At 44.2% G+C, this 22,424-nt stretch overlaps 1 protein-coding gene across 1 annotated transcript in view; it reads right to left on the minus strand.

Annotated features, from left to right (window-relative positions):
• Positions 1–22,424, minus strand: part of KIAA1328 (KIAA1328 ortholog) — a 206,429-nt gene that overhangs the window by 106,312 nt on the left and 77,693 nt on the right. The window contains exon 6 of the mRNA XM_077463114.1: positions 18,995–19,122. Within this exon, the coding sequence (XP_077319240.1) occupies positions 18,995–19,122 (128 nt within the window). The remainder of the gene's footprint in view (positions 1–18,994; positions 19,123–22,424) is intronic.

The raw sequence follows: 22,424 nt of genomic DNA on the forward strand, positions 1-22,424 counted from the left end.
GAATTTTTAAAAACAGCTTGCCCGTAAAATCCTTTTCTTGGGAATACATCACGGGACACAGAGCCTTTGATAATTACTTAGTGGGTTAGATAGTCACTATCAGGTGATTGGACACCGGCAACCCTAATTACAAGGAGAGTTCCTCCCCTATATAATCCCATATGGAGACAGTTTTGTAGCAAAGCAATAAAGTATCCCAACGTATAATCCCGAAGAGGGAGCTCTGTTTCCCCGTGATGTATTCCCAAGAAAAGGATTTTACAGGTAAGCCGTTTTTTTTTTTAAATCCTATTTTCTTGTTCATACATCACGGGACACAGAGCCTTTGATAATTACTTAGTGGGATGTCCCAGAGAAATGCCCAAATTTGAGGGGAGGAAGACACAGATCAGAAAAAAAAAACCACATAGTCCGCCAACAGACAAGAGGACTTATACTGGTGCCTGCAGTACACTGCGCCCGAAAGTGGAATCCTCATGCCCTCTTACATCCACCTAATAGAATCTGGTGAATGTGTGGACTGAAGACCAAGTTGCAGCCTTACAGATCTGAGCCATGGAGGCCTGGTGATGCACTGCCCATAAAGTGCGTCTTTAACGTGACCAACCACCTTAGACACTGGCGAAAAAACTGAGGTACTCTCCATATGGGAGGGGTTATATAGGGGAGGAACTCGCCATGTAATTAGGGTTGCCAGTGTCCAATCACCTGACTAACCCATTAAGTAATTATCAAAGGCTGTGTCCCGTGATGTATGAACAAGAAAAAATGTATTCTTTTTATTAATTTTATCTTTTACACGGTTGTTTAAAAAAAAAAAAAATATTTTTTATTTATATATATATATATATATATATATATATATATATATATATATATATATATATATATATATATATATATATATATATATATATATATATATATACACACCCTTTCATTTTAGAAATGTACACATCCCTTGTAATAGAAAAAAAGCATGACAGGACCTCTTAAATATGAGATCTGGGGTCAAAAAGACCTCACATCTCATATTTACACTAAAATGCAATCAAAGAAGAAAAAAAAAATAAAAAAAAAAAAATCGCCCATTAAGCACTATGGGCAAAGTGGTGTGGAGACGGGTGGGGTCAACTTCCCCTCACTCGTCTCCATACCCAGCAGGGGAGAACATCCGATCGCCTCCGCCGCTGCCGGCAGCTCCGATAAGTGGCAGAGGGCACTGGAGCACGGCGGGAGGCCCTCTCCCGCCGCCGATAAAAGTGATCTTTCGGCGAATCCACCGCAGAGACCACTTTTATCTGAAAGCGGACTGCCGGCCGAAGAGGATACAGGGATTATGGCAGCTAGCTGCTGCAATACCAACGATATTCCTCTTCAAAGTTAGGACGTATATCAGCGTGCGGCGCTCTGCAAGTGGTTAATGTGACCTATAAACTGTACAACTCAGTTGAACTACAAACTGATTTTTTTTTAGGTGGAAGTAAAAAATAAAAAAATAAAAATAAATATGGTTGCACAAGTGTGCGTATCCTTAAACTAAACTTTTGATATTACAGCACTCGGTCTTTTTGGGTATGAGTCTATCAGCATGGCACATCTTGACTTGGCAATATTTGTCCTCTCTTCTTTGCAAAAACACTCCAAATCTGTCAGATTGTGAGGGCATCTCCTGTGCACAGCCCTCTTCAGATCACCCCACAGATATCCAATGGTATTCAGGTCTGGGCTCTGGCTGGGCCATTCCAAAACATTAATCTTCCGGTTGAAGCCATGTCTGTGTTGATTTGGATGTATGCTTTGGGTCATTGTCATGCTGAAAGACGAAGTTCCTCTTCATGTTCAGCTTTCTAGCAGAAGCCTGAAGGTTTTGTGCCAATATGGACTGGTATTTGGAACTGTTCACAATTCCCTCTACCTTGACTAAGACCCCTGTTCCAGCTGAAGAAAAACAGTCCCAAAGCATGACGCTGCCTCCACCATGCTTCACGGTGGGTATGGAGTTCTTTTGGGTGATGTGCAGTGTTTTTGTGCCATACGCATCTTTTGGAATTAAGGCCAAAATGTTCAAACTTGGTTTCATTAGACCACAACACATTTTCCCACATGCTTTTGGGAGACGTCAGATGTGTTTTTTCAAAATTTAGCTGGGCTTGAATGTTTTTCTTCGTAAGAAAAGGCTTCCGTTTTGCCACTTTATCCCACAACCCAGACATAAGAATACGGGAGATTGTTGTCACATGTATCACACAGTCAGTACTTGCCAGATATTTCTGCAGCTTCTTTAATGTTGCTGTAGGACTATTGGCAACAAAAGAGTATAAGTAGTAGCCATTTTCACTCCCCGGTGTCATGTGACTCGTTAGTGTTACAAGGTTTCATTTGTGAATGGGGAGCAGGTGTGTTCAAATTGGTGTTATCGCTTTCACTCTCTCATAATGGTCACTGGAAGTCCAAAATGGCACCTCATGGCAAAGAACTCTCTGAAGAGCTGAAAAAAAGAATCGTTGCTCTACATAAAGGTGGCCTAGGCTATAAGAAGATTGACAAGACCCTGAAACTGAGCTGCAGTACGGTGTCCAAGACCATACAATGGTTTAACAGGACAGGTTCCAGCCAGAACAGGCCTCGCCGTGGTCGACCAAAGAAGCTGAGTGCACGTGCTCAGCGTCATATCCAGAGGTTGTCTTTGGGAAATGGTCATATGAGTGCTGCCAGCATTTCTGCAGATGTTGAAGGGGTGGGGGGGTCAGCCTGTCAGTGCTCAGACCATAAGCAGCACACTGCATCAAATTGGCCTGCATGGAAGACATGGCAAGAAAGCCACAGTTTACTGAAGACAAGCAGACCAAGGACATGGATAACTGGAACCATGTCCTGTGGTCTGATGAGACCAAGATAAACTTATATGGTTCAGATGGTGTGAAGAGTTTGTGGCAGCAACCAGGTGAGGAGCACAAAGACAAGTTTGTCTTGCCTATTAGTCAAGCATGGTGGTGGGAGTGTAGTGGTCTCGGGGTGCATATGTGCCACCGGCACTGGGGAGCTACAGTTCATTGAGGGAACCATGAATGCCAACATGTACTGTGACATACTGAAGCAGAGCATGATCCCCCGTCTTTCAGGGACTGGGTGCCAGGGCAGTATTCCAACATAACGACCCCAAACACACCTCCAAGATGACCACTGCCTTGCTAAAGAAGCTGAGGGTAAAGGTGATGGGCTGGCCAATCCAGACCTAAACCCTATTGAGCATCTGTGTGGCATCCTCAAACGGAAGGTGGAGGAGCACAAGGTCTCCAACATCCACCAGCTCTGTGATGTCATCATGGAGGAGTGGAAGAGGACTCCAGTGACAACCTGTGATTCTCTGGTGACCTCCATGCCCAAGAGGGTTAAGACAAAGCTGGAAAATAATTGTGGCCACACAAAATATTGACACTTTGGGCTCAATTTGGACATTTTCACTTAGGGGTGTACTCACTTTTGTTGCCAGTGGTTTAGACATTAATGGCTGTGTGTTGAGTTATTTTGAGGGGACAGCAAATTTACACTGTTATACAAGCTGTACACTCACTACTTTACATTGTAGACAAGTATAATTTCACATGAAAAGATAGAATAAAATAGTTACAAAAATGTGAGGGGTGTACTCACTTTTGTGAGATACTGTATGCAACGATATCATTTCAGTTAAATTTTTACTTCTCCCTCCTAAAAGGTTTCAGTTTGTTTTTCAATTGAGTTATAAAGTTTATACCTCATTAAAAGGTGGGAAAAGTTCTGAAATAATTTTCTAATATTTTTTACATCACAAAAGCCTAACATTTTAACAGGTGTGTGTAGACTTTTTATATCTACTGTGAGTTGGGGTGAAAAGAACGCAGCAGCAATGCAAATGTACAATGCATTGTGGTAGTATGAGTTATGACACGTATCGCACATAGTGTGAACAAACTCTACTGTCAAAGCATTTGTTTTGGAGATATTTCCTACAACTTCCTGTTGTGTATAGAGGACAGGAAGTGAAGAGAAATCTCCACAATAGGATGCAAAGAGAAAATCAAAATCTAACAGGCATTTTAACCATTACCTACTGTATCGAAAATAGAAAGAAATTTACTTTAACCACATGCCGACCAGCGCACGACGATATACATCGGCACAATGGCACGGCTGGGTAAATGGGCGTACAGGTCCGTTCCCTTTAAGATGCGGCATTGTGCGCGTCCGCCGTGTGCTCCGTGCCCGTGGACTCGACGTCCCCTGGGTGCCCGCGGACTCGACGTCCCCTGGGTGCCCGCGGACTCGACGTCCCCTGGGTGCCCACGATCGTGTCACAGAGCGGAAGTACAGGGAGATGCCTTTGTAAACAAGGAATTTCCCCATTCTGCCTGGTGACACGAGAGGATCTACTGCTCCCTCCCACATTTATAATCACTCCCTAGGACACACTTAACCCCTTCATCGCCCCTTAGTGTTTAGCCCCTTCCCTGCCAGTGTCATTTACACAGTAATCGGTGCATTTTGATAGCACTGATCGCTGTATAAATGACAACGTTCCCAAAATGGTGTCAAAAGTGTCCGTCATAACGTTGCAGTCACAATAAAATAAAAAATTATATTATAAAATTATATATATATATATATATATATATATTCATAAATCTATCCCCTATTTTGTAGACGCTTTTGCACAAAGCAATCAATATACGCTTATTGCGATTTTTTTTTTTTTTTTTTTACAAAAATACGTAGAATACATATCAGCCTAAACCGAGAAAGAAATTAGTTTTTTTTACATATTTTTAGGGATATTTATTATAGCAAAAAGTAAAAAAAAATATTGCTTTTTTTGTTTATAGCACAAAAAATAAAAACCGCAGAGGTAATCAAATACCACCAAAAGAAAGCTCTATTTGTGGGGGAAAAAAAATACATCAATTTTGTTTGGGTACAGCGTTGCACGACCGCAAAATTGTCAGTTAAAGCGACGCAGTGCTGAATCGCAAAAAGTGCTCTGGTCAGGAAGGGGGTAAAGTGGTTAAGGAAACTTTAAATGATCAAGGGGAAAAATAATCATTTTTAAACTGTGGGTTTTATTGTACCAACCTATGTAGCAGAGCCTCTCCAGTCCATTTGTATGTTTCCTGCATGTTGGTGGGCAGGCAGCTCAAGTATTTCATTCCTAAGTGTTTAGCTTCAGAAACCCCTCCCTGCTCACGTTCCAACCCCTGTCTAATATTTACAGTTAAGCTTTACGAACATCAAACTTGCTAGAAAGATGCAGAAATATGTGCCATTAATTGGCTTTGATGTAAAAAAGAACAGATTTCTTTAAACTTCTAAGCTTATCAACCAGAACTTTCAAGAAGGGAAAAAAAATTTTACCGAAAAGAGCAGACAAAAAAAAAAAAAAAATTTTTTTCCCTTCAAGTCACTGGTAACTTTTGCAGCTGCTGATTAGAAAAACGCCTTTAATTTCCTCCAGCTAAAAACACGCGGGCTCAGAAGTAATGGAGGTGTTGAGGGAACGCAGCGGGACACCCAGTAATTATACTCCTCCTGCAACTATTAAAAGTCATTATACAGCACATGATGAATTGCAGCGCGCCAGAAAAACAGACAAGAGTCCTATTGCAACATCGGAAGGGTCAAAATCAAATAATTAAAGTATTTGTAAAGCTGGTGACTCCAATAAGTAATTAAAGTGATAAAGGCGCTCTCATCGAGCAAAAATGTAAATAGGACAAGCACTTCATTTACAGCTCCCATGTTCAAACACACGAGGAAGGAAGAGGAACGGCAAATTCAAGAGAAAGACATTGGGATTGTATAATCTACACCCAGAACCAACAACAAAAAAATAAAAATTAAAAAAATACATAAAAACGCCAACTGGTTCTGTGGTGCCAAGTCACCGAGATGTTGTAGTACTGTGGAGCCTGTGAGGACCGCCTGATGTGAAGTGTCCCCATCGATCACATATTGACGTAGGCCAGGGATCTTCAAACTTGCTAAACAAAAAAAGGGACAGTTTCCTGTCCTTCAGATTTTAAGGACAGGACCCCCATCGTTGGGCGTCAGGGGAAGGAATCGGGGCCCCCCCATCGTTGGGCGTCAGGGGAAGGAATCGGGCCCCCCCCCCCCCATCGTTGGGCGTCAGGGGAAGGAATCGGGCCCCCCCCCATCGTTGGGCGTCAGGGGAAGGAATCGGGCCCCCCCCCATCGTTGGGCGTCAGGGGAAGGAATCGGGGCCCCCCCCATCGTTGGGCGTCAGGGGAAGGAATCGGGCCCCCCCCCCATCGTTGGGCGTCAGGGGAAGGAATCGGGCCCCCCCCCCATCGTTGGGCGTCAGGGGAAGGAATCGGGCCCCCCCCCCATCGTTGGGCGTCAGGGGAAGGAATCGGGCCCCCCCCCCATCGTTGGGCGTCAGGGGAAGGAATCGGGCCCCCCCCCCATCGTTGGGCGTCAGGGGAAGGAATCGGGCCCCCCCCCCCCATCGTTGGGCGTCAGGGGAAGGAATCGGGCCCCCCCCATCGTTGGGCGTCAGGGGAAGGAATCGGGCCCCCCCCCCATCGTTGGGCGTCAGGGGAAGGAATCGGGCCCCCCCCCCATCGTTGGGCGTCAGGGGAAGGAATCGGGCCCCCCCCCATCGTTGGGCGTCAGGCGAAGGAATCGGGCCCCCCCCCATCGTTGGGCGTCAGGGGAAGGAATCGGGCCCCCCCCCATCGTTGGGCGTCAGGGGAAGGAATCGGGCCCCCCCCCCATCGTTGGGCGTCAGGGGAAGGAATCGGGCCCCCCCCATCGTTGGGCGTCAGGGGAAGGAATCGGGCCCCCCCCATCGTTGGGCGTCAGGGGAAGGAATCGGGCCCCCCCCCCATCGTTGGGCGTCAGGGGAAGGAATCGGGCCCCCCCCCCATCGTTGGGCGTCAGGGGAAGGAATCGGGCCCCCCCCATCGTTGGGCGTCAGGGGAAGGAATCGGGCCCCCCCCATCGTTGGGTGTCAGGGGAAGGAATCGGCCCCCCCCATCGTTGGGCGTCAGGGGAAGGAATCGGGCCCCCCCCATCGTTGGGCGTCAGGGGAAGGAATCGGGCCCCCCCCATCGTTGGGCGTCAGGGGAAGGAATCGGGCCCCCCCCATCGTTGGGCGTCAGGGGAAGGAATCGTCCTAGATGGTCCTAGAATTATTTCTCAGTCCGGCGTGCAACGCCATACCCAATATGTATAAGGCCCGATTCACACCTATTCATTTTTTGTGCTTTCTGCAGATTTGCACTACAGTCCATTTAACATGGTTTCCAAAGGAACATGTTCTGCAGTGCAAATCTGCAAAAAGCACTAAAAAAAAGCATTATGTGTGAATCAGGCCTTATGGAGGAGATGGACCTTTCATTCATGGCCTGTCCTCCATTCATAGACGCAATAGTGCATCTTCTATAAAATGGAGGAGTGAGGCGCAAAGGGCGGGCATAGTTGGCACTCACGGGTGTAAATGACAGGTAACTCAGCTCATTTAACCCCTTAGTACACCAGGAGATTTCAGCGAATTCAGCTGCACCGATTTTTTATTTATTTTTTAAACATTTCCGACTAAACTTACACTAATGCCCCGTACACACGATCGGACTTCGACAACAAAACCGTGGAATTTTGTTCAAAGGATGTTGGCCCCAACTTGTCTTGTATACACACGATGCAAGACAAGTTGATCCCACGCACGCGCAAACTTTTGATTCCGAGCACGCGCAAACTTTTGTACGTTGGACTTGTGTACACACAATCTGAACATCCGACAACAAAACTTTGTTGGCGGAAAATTTGAGAACCTGCTAGCCAACATTTGTTGATGGAAAGTCCGACAACAAACGTTCGATTGAGCATACACAAGGTTGTACTTTCCACCAAAAAGCTCACATAGCGTGGACATAGTGTCTGCCAGCAACCCGCGATCGCCTAGTACAGAGGCAGAATGGGGATCTGCCTTTGTAAACAAGGCGGATCCCCATTCTGACAGGGGACATCTCAGATCTACTGTTCCCAGTGATCTCTCATGTTTCAGTGAGCCCATCCCCCCTACAGTTAGAACACACTGAGGGAGCACAGAAGAACCCTTGATCACCCCCTAGTGTTTAACCCCTTCCCTGCCAGTGTCTTTTACATTGATCAGTGCATTTTTATAGCACTGATCAATGTAATGTCACTGGTTCCCAAAAAGTGTAATTTGGGGTCAGATTTGTCCCCCGCAATTCCGCTAAATAAAAAAAAAAAACGCAGATCACCGCCATTACCAGTAAAAACAATAAAAAAAATTTAATAAAAGTCCCTAAATCTATCCCCTATTTTGTAGATGCTATAACTTTTGCACAAACCAATCAATATATGCCTTTTTTTTTTGTTTTACCAAAAATATGTTGAATATACATTGGCCTCTAAACTGAGAAAAAAAAAATAGTGAGTGCAAGAAATAAAAAGCACAGGAGGTGATCAAATACCACCAAAAGAAAGCTCTGTTTGTGGGGGGGGGGGAGGATATCGATTTTGTTTGGGTACAGTGTCGCACAACCACGTAATTGCCAGTTAAAGTGACGCAATGCCGCATCGCAAAAAATGGTCTGCTTATTAAGGGGGCAAATTCTTCCGGTCCTTAAGTGGTTAAAGTGCCCCATCCCTCCATGTCTGCGTGCAGAAGCGAACACACACAAGTTATGTCCACAAGTGTAAACAGTGTTGAAACCACACATGTGAGGTATCGCCGTGATCGTTCGAGTGAGAGCAATAATTCTGACGCAAGACCTCCTCTGTAATTCTAAACGGGTAACCTGTAGAATTTTTTTTGCCTATGGAGATTTTTAAGTACCGAAGCGTGCCGCCATTCCATTACACAGAACCCCCAAACCTTATATTTTTTTTTTTTTTTAGCAGAGACCCTAGAGAATAAGATGGTGGTCTTTGCAACTTTTTATCTCGCTCGGTTTTTAAAATGTGCTTTAAAAAAAAAAAAAAAAAAAAAAAGTTAGCCCAATTTGTTTTCAGAATGTGAAAGATGTCACGCCGAGTAGATACCTACATGTCAAGCTTCAAAATTGCTTGCGCTCGTGGAATGGCGCCAAACTTTGGTACTTAAAAATCCCCATAATTTTTTACAGGTTACCTGTTTTGAATTACAGAGGAGGTCTAGTGCTAGAATTATTGCTCTCACTCTTATGTTTGCGGCGATACCTCAAATATGTGGTTTGAATGTCGTTTACATATGTTGGTGCGACTTGCGTATGCGGTCGCTTCTGGAAGGGACAGTGGCACTTAAAAAAAAATATTCATATTGTTAATTTTCCTTTTATTCTAGTTTGATGCTTTTTTTCCCCATTTTTTTTTTCTTTTGATCATTTTTTTTTCCTATTACAAGGAATGTAAACATCCCTTAGAATAGGAATAGTGTGTGACAGGTCTTCTTTACAGTGAGATGTGGGGTCATTAAGTCCCCAAATCTTGCCTCTAGGCTGGGAAGCCTTTCAAATGTAGAGGCTGGACATGACGTCATAACATCACGCTTGTCCTTCGTACGATCGTAGAGACTCCGGGGACCATCTGAACCACCTGAAATCTCTGCGCCGGTTAGTTCCTCCTCAGGTTCACCAATCACAGGGGAGAGCCGGGAGAAGCACCGGAGGGCGGCGGGTGGGCGGACGCCCCCCTCCCACCGCCTATAAGAACGATCAAGCAGCTGAACAGCTGCTACGATTGTTCTTGCAGTGACGGGATTCGCTGGCTCTAAAAGAAGATATCTGAATAATGCCTGTAACGGCACCCATCATTCAGATATCACCACTCAAAGTCGACGATGGTTAAAGAGGAAGTAAACCCTAATGGGTGTTACTTCCTCTTTGATTCCCTGCAAAGGTAAAGCATAATGGGCTACTATACATCGCATAGTCGTCCATTATGTGTCACTTACCTGACACAGGAGCCAGAGAAGTAACCGCTGTCCCCTTGTGTACGGAGCATCCATCTTCTCGGTGGGGTCTCGCTGATCCCCCACTGTCAATCGTCGGAGCAGGGATGACGTCACTCCCACGCATGCGCACGGGAGCCGCCACTCGCGGCATATCGCCATTAACTGCAGCGTGCTCAGTGCGCCTGCGCGCCGCTGTCTATGGCGCATGCGTCGTAGACAGCGGTGCCTGTCTTTCGGCAAATATCTCCTAAACCGTATAGGTTTAGGAGATATTTCTTAGACCTACAGGTAAGCCTTAATCTAGGCTTACCTGTAGGTCAAAGTGTGTTGTAAGGGTTTACAACCACTATAATAGTGTTAAGTGTCCAATCTGACCGCCACAATATCGCAGTCCTGAAAAATCACAAAACGCCACCATTACTAGTTAACAAAGATAAAATTAAAAATTTAAATGACAAATCTATCCATTATTTTGGAGACGCTATAACTTTTGCGCAAACCAAACACTTATTGCGATTTTTTTTTTTTACCAAAAATATGTAGATGAATACATATTGGCCTAAACTGAGGGGAAAAAAAAAATAATTTTTGTTTTTTTTTAAATTTGAGATTATTATAGCAAAAACTACAAAATAGTGGAGAGACATAAATTTTATTTGGGTACGTCGTCGCACAACCATGCAATTGTCAGTTAAAGCGATACAGTGCCGTATGGCAAAAAAATGGCCTGGTCAAAAAGGGGCCAAATCCTTCCAGGGCTGAAGTGGTTGAAGAGGAACTGCGGTCTGCTCACATAATTTGTAATAAAAACATCTTTGCCATTCTGAAGCTTCCCTCCAACCACTTTGCATATTATATTATATATACTGCGATTCTGTACTTGCCAAATATGCTTCAGAAATCTCCGTCCACAGAGTCTGGCTGCAGCCATTTTAACTGTGGGCAGCTGAAGCTGCTGCCTGTTCACTTCATGGATTTACACAGAGGCATACCTCCAGCTCTGCAGCTCTCATTGGCCCTCTTACGACTCATCGCCCCTCCCTTCCTGGCTAACACTCACAAGAGTGAGAGAGAGCTGTGTATGATGTCATAAGCCTAGGCTAATGACCAGACAGGAAACAGGAAGTGGGCTGTATAAGGGATTTACTAGCAGACAAAAAAAAACGTTTTACTATCCAAAGTTAAAACAACAACAAGGGCAGAGGATTTAATAAATGGGAAGATGAAAAAAATTACAGAAGTTCTGCTTTAAGCTTTGACAAAAAAAAAAAAAAAAAACAGTGGTTAGAAGCCGATTGATTTAGATGCAGAGCTGCACTCTCCAGTTTTAGTAAATCAGCCCCAGTCTACTGTTGTCACCAACATAACCCAAACCCGAGAACTGCCACGCAGCCATCTCTGGAGGTCATGTAGGCAGGAGGTGGCTGCAGGAGACTGACGGCACGGAGATGCTTCTTTTTTTACAATTTATAGTATTACAGAACTTTAGCAAAACGTGCTTTTGGTTGTGGTGCAGCATTTCCCAAGTCCAGACCTCAAGACACTCCAACAGGTCATGTTTTCAGGATTTCCCTCAGATGAAATGGCTCTGGTAATTACCAAGGCAGTGAAACCGATCAAACCACCTGAGCAACAATATGTCTTCTACCCTTAGTGGAGCCCCTTGGCTACTACCAGGGCCATACGGACCCTTCTTACCCTGTTACTGTTCTACACTAAAAAGCACATTGTCCTTTCATGGAAGAGCTCTCTGCCACCGACCTTGGAAAACATTGGTCAACAAGGCCAAGTACCATTTTACAAGGCTACATACTTGATCAGAGGGGCTCTGAACAAATTTGAGAAAGTTTTGGGGGGGGGGGGGGTTCCATGGACACTGTATCAGATTGACCACACTGGGACATAACCCAAGACCCTTTGTAGATATGGTAACACGGAAGGGCGATTGTTTTGATGGGCTAGAAGATTAGTGAGTGATTGAAGAATTTGCACACCGCAACAGTTGGGGGTGGGCATCTCTCCTTAACCACATTCCACCCGGCCACTGTACATATATACGGCCAGGTGCCCACGCAGCGGCGCGATCCCGATGCGCTCATGTCACCTGGACACGGCGCATCTCCGATCGGCAGGATGTCTCTGATTGGCCCTCCTGATAACACAATGGCCATGTCCAATCACAGCCATCATGTGACGTAAACACAGAGCCGGTTGCTAGGCAAATCAGCTCTTCTCTCCTCAAACAGAAGTTGTCGTGAGGAGAGGAGAGCAAATCGCTGCAGCCTGCTGGTGATCAGTGAGTATGAGCTTTTTTTTTTTTTTTTTTTTTTTTACAGCTTTTTACTCACTGATCACCAACCGTCCCCAAAAACACTCGTCCCCAAAAACACTCGTCCCCATGATTATTTGCACATATGTTCGTGATCACCTGCAGTATGTTTATGTGAGTAGGAGTTTTTTTTTTTTTTTTTTTTTTACAGCTTTTTACCCACTGATCACCAACCGCATCCAAAACACGCTTCCCCAAAATACATGTCCCAATGATTATCTGCACACATATGTTCGTGATCACCTGCACACATCTGTACATGATCATTTGTGTACATATGTCCGTGATCACACAAACCAATTATTATACACTTGACGTAATTTTTATTTTATTTTTTTACCAAAAACCATGTAGCAGAATACATTTTGGCTTAAAGAGGAAGTAAACCCCTTCAAACCACTTTGACCTACAGGTAAGCCTAGATTAAGGCTTACCTGTAGGTCCAAGAAATATCTCCTAAACCTATATGGTTTAGGAGATATTTGCCCGAAAATGGGCACCGCTGTCTACGGCGCATGCGCCGTAGACAGCGGCGCGCAGGCGCACTAAATGCGGCAAGTCCAAGAATGGACTTGCCTAATTTGTCGACTCCCGTGCGCATGCGCGGGAGTGACGTCATCGCGGCTTCGCCGCTGTCATTGGTCGGAGCTGCGAGACGCCACCAGCAAGATGGATGCGGCGGACTACAGGGATCAGCGGCGACTTCGCTGGCTCCTGTGTCAGGTAAGTGACACATAATGAGCTACTATGCGATGCACTGTAGTCCATTATGCTTTACCTTTGCAGGGAAAAAAAGAGGAAGTAAACCCATCAGGGTTTACTTCCTCTTTAAATTTCTGACAAAATTCAATTTGATTTGATTTCTTTTAAAATAGAAAAGAAATTTTTTTTTTTTTTTCCAAAATTTCCACTTTTTTCGCTTATATCGCAATTTTTTTTTTTTTTAAATGGAGTCGTGAATAAATACCACCAAAATAAAGTTCTGTTTGTGTGTACAAAATGATAAAAATGTATTTTGGGTACAGCGTAGCACGACCGCACAATTGTCATTGAAAGTGCGAGAGCGCTGAAAGCTGAAAAATGGAATGGGAAGGAAGGGGGGGGGCGAAAGTGGCCACTGGCCAGTATTGATGTGGTCAATTAAACCATGTCACTATGGGGCGCAGGGGGGGGGGGAGGAGCGGCGGGGTGGAGAGTGTAACCATCCCATGGAGGATATCTGATAGAACACGGGGGGGGGGGGAGAGTGAGCTGCGGAATTGTATCCTTCTGTCATGGTAGACCCCTCCGATGGAGGTAGGAACGTTTGTGTAGCTGTCTGGGCAAAGTTGGGGGGATTTATCACAAGTTTCTGTGTGAACTTCTGTGTTGTATTGTTATTCTGTAGTGTACCAGCAAGTTTGTGGCCGGTTGTAGCCCACATTGTGTGCTTGTTAAAATATGTATTGTATAAATCAATATAAAAATTATTATTTATTTTTATTTTTTTTAAACACCAGTGCAAAATAACGCAAGTCTGAAAACATGACCTGTCGGGAAGCGCCTTGAGGACTAGAGTTGAGAAAACACTGGGTCAGGTTTTCGCCTCTAAATCCTCACCAAAACGAAAATCTGTAATATTTTGCATAGCTTTAGCAACAATCCGGTTTCTACTTTTTTTGGTCATCTCAGGATGCTTCTCCAACACCTGCAAAACACACAAATACCGCAACTGCTATACACAAAAAGTTCCCAAGTAACACGGCACACACAGCGCTCCCCCCCCCCCCTCACACACCCATTGCTCATCTCCAATGAAATGCTCCGAGACCCCCGGACTGACCTTCCAAAAGGGAGACAAAAGCTGGAGGTTGCAAGAAGCCAAAACTGAACTGACGCTGGAGGGGCGAGGCGCGGTCCGAGGGCGGACGCCAGAGGGCGGTGGGCGCACCCGCCGTGTCTTCTAAACTGCAGTGACAAACCTTCACTGCCCAACCGCTGCTTGAGGGACGAAACGCCATTCTCCAAACGTTCGGGTGTAATTTTTATTTTTCCGCGAGAACGTTATATATATATATATAAAAAAAAAAATAAAAAAAAAAAGGCGGCTTTGTTTTATAGGTCACGGGGGCAGTAAATTATTAAAACAGAACGCTGTTCCGTACGCGGCGTTGAAAGGCAATTAACGATTACCACGAGAGGGGGGAAAAATAAATAAAAATTATTATTTTTTTTTTTAAAAAGAAGAAAGTTCTGGGGGATTTTACGTTTTTTCTCCCTCCCTTGGATCTGAGCGCGGCATTATGAAGATGTCCGATTTTTTTTTTTTTTTAAAACATTTAAAATTCAAATCGTCTTGAGAACGGGATTCATCTAAAATTTATTCCGCAGAGACTGATATTTAGCCGGCTGCTAATCGGAGCTGATTGCTCTTATACGAGAGCTTTATTCAACTTTCCAAAGGTTTGAGAACACAAAGGATGACATTTCGGGTGCCGGGCTCGAGTGTGTCATTAAAATGAGATTGAAGCAGGAACATTTGCACTTTCCGCAGAGAAAGCTTGGGTTTGTTAGGGAGATGGCGGCGGAGGGAGGGAGGGAGGGGGAGGGGAGGACGTGTCAGGGAGCCGGAGACTGAGCATCTCCCTTATTCTCCATTGAAGAGCGCCTGCTTTTACATAACAGTGGGCCAGAAATAACGTTGTGCATTAGATCTTTACATTACTTTCACAGCACACATTTATAGATATGGAGTTGATCTGAAAGTTTTTGATGCAGTTTTTTTTTTTAAAGGTTTTTGCTGTTCCATATTTCTATCACTGTGCTCTGTATTCAGATGCAGAGATTCTCCCTCCAGTGGCTGTGCGTATGTCAGCACTCTTTAACCACTTAAAAGAAGAACTGCAGTCTGCTCACATAATGTGTAATAAAAAACAAACCACTTTGCGTATTTTTTTTTTTTTTTCCATATGCGTATTTTATGTATACTGTAAATCTGTACTCCAGCCAAATATGCTGCAGAAATCTGAGTCCGCCTGCCACTATTTTAACCACTTTAATACCGGGCAATTTAACCCATTCCTGTCCAGGCCAAATTTTCAGCGCGGTCATGCAACACTGTGCTCAAATTTAATTTTTATCATTTTTTTTCCCCGCACAAAGCTTTCTTTAATGGTATTTGATCATTTTGATGCATTTTTTTGTTGTTTTTTTTTTGCGCTATAAACAAAGAGAGATAAGTTTTGAGAAAACACAATATTTTTTACTTTTTGCTATAATAAATATCCCAATTAAAAAAAAAAGAAAAAAATTAATATATATAGATAAAATAAATAATATATATATAATATTTATTTTATCTAAAGAAAAAAAAAAATAATATATATAGATAAACTAAAATTATATATATATATATATATATATATATATATATATATATATATATATATTTTTTTTTTTTTTTTTTTCTATATAATTTTTTTTCTTTTTTTTTTAATTGGGATATTTATTATAGCAAAAAGTAAAAAAATTGTGTTTTCTCAAAACTTATCTCTCCTCTTTGTTTATAGCGCAAAAAAAAACTAAAAAATGCATCAAAATGATCAAATACCACTAAAATAAAGCTTTTTAAATGATAAAAATTAAATTTAAGCACAGTGTTGCATGACCGCGCAATTGTCATTCAAAATGCGACCGCACTGAAAACTGAAAATTTGGCCTGGGTAGGTATATATATATATATTTTTTTTTTCCTCAGTTTAGGCCGGTATGTATTCTTCTACACATTTTTGGTAAAAAAAACTAAAATTATAATATTAATTATAATTTATATTATACATACTGTGTATATCTCAATAAGCGTATATCAATTGCTTTGCGCAACATTTATAGCGTCTACAAATAAGGGATAGATTTATGGCATTTTTATAATTTTTGTATCCAAATCCGGCTTTAAACTCTCCACAACAGTATTACGGACCTGCCTGGTGTGTTCCTTGGTCTTCATGATGCTCTCTGCGCTTTCAACAGAACCCTGAGACTATCACAGAGCAGGTGCATTTATACAGAGACTTGATTACACACGGGTGGATTCTATTTATCACCATCAGTCATTTAGGACAACATTGGATCATTCAGAGATCCTCGCTGAATTTCTGGAGTGAGTTTGCTGCACTGAAAGTAAAGGGGCCGAATAATTTTGCACACACCACTTTTCAGTTTTTTTTTATTTGCTAAAGTTTAAAATGTCCAATAGATTTCGTTCCACTTCACAATTGTGTCCCACTTGTTGGTGATTCTTCACAAAAAATGAAAATTTTATATATTTATGTTTTGAAGCCTGAAATGTGGCAAAAGGTTGAAAAGTTCAAGGGGGCCGAATACTTCCGCAAGGCACTGTATATATATATATATATATATAATAAAACTGCATGCAGGGCACAGGACAAAGCACTGGGGACAAAAGGGTTGTGGAAATAATTTCATAAAGTAATCTAATCTGTAAGATTACAGTGTACCGAGTTATGATTTTTCAATTTTTTGAATTTGCCGCCAGGCTCCACCCCCATGCGTCACAACGCGGGCGGGGAACAGAGCCGACACGGGTATGGGAGGCAGAGCCCATGGACACATGGAGCGGTACAACGCAGGATCCTGGGGACAAGGTAAGTATACCGCACCAGGATCCTGCAATGCAATCCCGAGTGTGGCTCAGGGTTACCGCTAATGGTACTGAAATTTAACCCCGAGCCACACTTGGGGAAACGCTAAAAATCACTGATCACTGCCATTACTAGGGAAAAAAAAAAATCCCATAGTTTTTAGACGCTATAACTTTTGCGCAAACCAATCAATATACACTAAAATATGTGGCAGAATACTTATTGGCCTAAATTGATGAAGAAATTAGATTTTGATGCGTTTTAGAGCAGAAAGTAAAATAAAATAAAAAAATTAAAATGTTATATATATATATATATATATATATATATATATATATATATATATATATATATATATATATATATATATATATATATATATATATATATATATATACATATATATACATACACACACACACAATTTTTTTTTTTTTCAAAATTGCTGTTTTTTTTTGTTTATAGTGCAAAAAATAAAAACCGCAGAGGTGATCAAATACCACCAAAAGAAATCTCTATTTGTGGGGGGGGGGGGGGCAACAATTTTATTGGGGTACAGCGTCGCACGACCGTGCAACTGTCAGTTAAAGTAACGCAGTGCCGTATCACAAAAAGTAGCCTGGTCATGAACCTCCGGGGGCTGAAGTGGCTAAAGCAGTATTAACCCAAAAATGTCATATTGCGTCTTACCAATCATTGGATGTGGTGGCCGCATTGGGTTTCTTTTTTAGGCACCCCCCCCCCCCCGTTTTTACCTGGTGATCTGGCCAGTAACACACCTCCTGTATTAAAGTGCCCTCCTGAGGGCTTTCACACTGGAGCGGTGCGCTGGCAGGACGGTTAAAAAAAACAAAAAAAAAAACTGCTAGCAGCATCTTTGGAGCGGTGAAGGAGCGGGGGTGTATACACCGCTCCTGCCCATTGAAATCAATTGGGCCACCCCCAAACTGTTCCCACAAAGTTGGGAGCATAAAATTGTCCAAAATGTCTTGGTATGCTGCGAGTTCCCTTCACTGGAACTAACGGGCTGATCCCAACCCCTGAAAAAAACAACCCCACACCATAGTCCCCCCTCCACCAAATGATTTGGACCAGTGCACAAAGCAAGGTCCATAAAGACATGGATGAGCGAGTTTGGGGTGGAGGAACTTGACTGGCCTGCACAGAGTCCTGACCACAACCCAACAGAACACCTTTGGGATTAGAGCGAAGACTGTGATCCAAGTCTTCTCACCCAACATCAGGGCCTGACCTCACAAATGCTCTTCTGGAAGAATGATCAAACATTCCATAGACACACTCCTAAACCTTGTGGACGGCCTTCCCAGAAGAGTTGAAGCTGTAAAGCCCCATACACACCATCAGTTTTTCCTTCAGATTTACCAAAATCATATAATATGAGGTCAAACCTTAGGAGTTTCAATGTGTGTGCAATCAGGCAAGGCCTTCCACTACATGATTTTAGTAAACCTGAAGGAAAAACCCAGCAGAAAACAGATAGCGTGTATGGGGGCTTTATAGCTGCAAAGGGTGCGCCAACTCAATATTGAACCCTACGGACTAAGGTGCCATAAAGCTCATGTGTGTGTAAAGGCAGGCGTCCCAATATTTTTGGTAATATAGTGTATGTATTTTATCTGTGAATCTCGCTGTTTGCCCGGAGTTCGGTTTTATAGAACAGAATAAAAGATTCCAGTGGCGCTCTGGTGCTGACTTTGTATGTGCTGGAATCCTCGTATTCCCGCTCTGCACATTGGTATGGACCGCTCTCTACATCCAACAAACATTATCTGCACCTCCGCAGAGGCGAGACGATTTGCATAATTGATTCGACCATTAAAATGTCCATTCTACTGTATTAGGAAATATACAGTGTACTAATTGCTCTTCATTAGGAAGCCACGCTCGGCTCCCCGCTGCCCTGCTGAGTACTTCAGAGATTCCGCGCCGCTTACACGACCCGCAGGCCTGTGTGACACGCTGGGAGTGGGGGCGCTGGATCAGAGCTGGAGGTGGAAAGCAGCTGTGTTATTACCCCTGGGGGGGGAGGGGGGGGGGGGGTTAGCTCACCTGATGGGAAGGGACGCTCCCGGCTCCAAGGTCAGACAGAGAACGGCTCAGCTTGTCCTGCTGCTCGGACAGGTACTTCTGGTACAGACTCAGCATCTCCTGGCACTCCCGGTATTGCTGCTGCAGAGGTGGAAGGGACGGTTAAGGAAAATTCGGAAATAAATTTAACATGCGGCCCGCAACAATATGGAACAGCAAATCTAGACATACATATACACACACACAACGTAATAGTCTTAAAGTGGACCCGTCTTCAGGTCTATACATGCTCAGTGTACCACTTACAGGTATTTATATTTCAGAGATACACAGTACTGACAATACCTGCTTCTCTCTCCGGGATGGCGCCATCTTTGTTGAGCCATCACCGTGTGCACACCCACCATATATGGCTTGAATTTTGCCCCTAGGAAAAGCCACACCTTCAGAATGATGTGCGCCCATCAAAGCATTTGATATTTGCATAACTCCGCCCAAGAGCCGGCCCACTGCTTGCATCAGGACTGAATGAGGACTCTTAAAGAGAAAAACTTCCTCGGCTGACTATTATATATAGGTAAGCCTTACCTATGGGTAGTGTAAGGCATCATTTACACTTGCTTCGGCTTCAACACACATTAAGGGCTAGTTTACACTTGCTTCAAAAACAAGGCTTCGGACAGGCTTTGTTAAATCTCTCTCTGAACGCCAGTCAAAGCTCCTGTCACTAAATAATATGGTTAGATATAGTCCTGTTTACACCTTGCTTTTGCTTTGCTTCAAAAATGATACCCCATGTAGCTTTAGTAGTGCTTCAAAGCATCTTCAAAGCCTACTTGAAGCTCCACCAAAAGGCCACTGAAGCTCCAAGGGCTCTTTCGAAGCGCCAGCAAGGGCTCTTTCGAAGCGCCAGCAAGGGCTCTTTCGAAGCGCCAGCAAGGGCTCTTCGAAGCGCCAGCAAGGGCTCTTTCGAAGCGCCAGCAAAGGCTCTTTCGAAGCTCCAGCAAAGGCTCTTTCGAAGCTCCAGCAAAGGCTCTTTCGAAGCTCCAGCAAAGGCTCTTTCGAAGCTCCAGCAAAGGCTCTTTCGAAGCTCCAGCAAAGGCTCTTTCGAAGCTCCAGCAAAGGCTCTTTCGAAGCTCCAGCAAAGGCTCTTTCCGAAGCTCCAGCAAAGGCTCTTTCGAAGCTCCAGCAAAGGCTCTTTCGAAGCTCCAGCAAAGGCTCTTTCGAAGCACCAGCAAAGGCTCTTTCGAAGCACCATCAAAGGCTCTTTCGAAGCACCATCAAAAGCTCTTTCGAAGCACCACCAAAGGCTCTTTCGAAGCACCACCAAAGCTCTTTCGAAGCACCACCAAAGGCTCTTTCGAAGCACCACCAAAGGCTCTTTCGAAGCACCACCAAAGGCTCTTCGAAGCACCACCAAAGGCTCTTTCGAAGCACCACAAAGGCTCTTTCGAAGCTCCAGCAAAGGCTCTTTCGAAGCTCCAGCAAAGGCTCTTTCGAAGCTCCAGCAAAGGCTCTTTCGAAGCTCCAGCAAAGGCTCTTTCGAAGCTCCAGCAAAGGCTCTTTCGAAGCTCCAGCAAAGGCTCTTTCGAAGCTCCAGCAAAGGCTCTTTCGAAGCTCCAGCAAAGGCTCTTTCGAAGCTCCAGCAAAGGCTCTTTCGAAGCCACCATCAAAGGCTCTTTCGAAGCACCAGCAAAGGCTCTTTCGAAGCACCATCAAAGGCTCTTTCGAAGCACCATCAAAAGCTCTTTCGAAGCACCACCAAAGGCTCTTTCGAAGCACCACCAAAGGCTCTTTCGAAGCCCCACCAAAGGCTCTTTCGAAGCCACCAAAGGCTCTTTCGAAGCCCCACCAAAGGCTCTTTCGAAGCCCCACCAAAGGCTCTTTCGAAGCACCACCAAAGGCTCTTTCGAAGCACCACCAAAGGCTCTTTCGAAGCCCCAGCAAAGGCTCTTTCGAAGCCCCAGCAAAGGCTCTTTCGAAGCCCCAGCAAAGGCTCTTTCGAAGCCCCAGCAAAGGCTCTTTCGAAGCCCCAGCAAAGGCTCTTTCGAAGCCCCAGCAAAGCTCCAAAGGCTCGCAGAAGTCCCACCGAAGCTCCACAAAGGCTCATCGAAGCCCCACTGAAGCATCATCAAAGCCTCAAGCAAAAGCTAAGGTGTAAATAGGACTGCAAGTCAACCATTTTATTTAGCGACAGGAGCTTTGACTGCGGTTCAGAGAGGTTTAACAAAGCCTGTCTGAAGCCTTGTTTTGAAGCAAGTGTAAACTAGCCCTTAATATCTCCTAAATGTGCACCGTTTAGGAGATATTTACATTACTGGCAGGCGGTGACATCACTGGCGCACATGCTCCGAAAGAACAGCCACCAGTGCCATTCTTTCCAAGCCCTGTGCTGTAAGATGGGGGCTCATGCGCGGGAGTGACGTCACAGAGCTGCAGCCTGCGAACCCGGAAGCAAGACAGGTGAAAATGGAAGCGGCTGCAGTGTTAACATTGCAGCGCTGAACAGCTTAATTTTAAGGTTTCACTTAATATGCTAGCATGCCATGCATACCAGCACATTATATTCAGGAAGAAAAAAACGTCAAACGGTATACAACCGCTGGACGAGGAGTACCAAGACATTGTGATGTTTTCAGGAAGCCATGTACAGCACCCTGCAAGCCCCTCCCACCAATCATAATCTGCTTGCATTGCATAAAGAAGCACAGAGACCCAATAAGGATGACATCACTGGATCTAAAAGGATGATGGGAGAAATGAGGAACCAGGGAAGGCAACATTTATGCGGAATAAACTTTAGTACACAAGCAGTATAGCAAAGACAACTGCTTAACCTCTTCACGTCAGCGCTACGCATTTATACGGCCTCTCGGCAGGTGGGACTTAGATAGTAACTGACGGACATTTTTTCTTTTTGTACCTGCAAAGTAATGTATTGCATACTAGCACAATTATGTTAAACTTACCTTAAAACAAAAGCTCTTTCAGCGCTGAGATGTCAGAGCTGCAGGCGCTCTCATCTGCACCCGTCTTGCTTCAGGGTTTGCAGACTTCGGCTCTGTGACTGGCCGGAGCCGTGATGACATCACGGCACAATGCCATGAAGAAACGGCACGGGTGGCTGCTCCTTCAGAGCGCATGAACCAATAATGTCACCCGGCTGCATGTAATGTAAATATCTCCGAAACGGTGCTTGTTTAGGAGATCCTTACATACCTATAGGTAAGAATTATTATAGGTTAAAACCAAGAGATGGACGTTTACTTCCACATGAACGCCGAGAGGCCACATATAGGCGCACCAAAAGGTAAACAAAGCTGTGTCGAGAGCGCTGCGTGCTCCTTGCACAGGTACCGGCGGCTAATGGAAAGCTCACAATCTCTACCTATGATTGGGAGCTTTCCGATCATGTGACAGCCAAGCAAGGCAGTCACTTGATTGTAAACCC

The sequence above is a fragment of the Lithobates pipiens genome, unplaced genomic scaffold (genome assembly GCF_037356315.1).
Source record: "Lithobates pipiens isolate NorthernLeopardFrog02 unplaced genomic scaffold, aLitPip1_a1.2 Scaffold_3, whole genome shotgun sequence".
Taxonomy (NCBI): domain Eukaryota; kingdom Metazoa; phylum Chordata; class Amphibia; order Anura; family Ranidae; genus Lithobates; species Lithobates pipiens.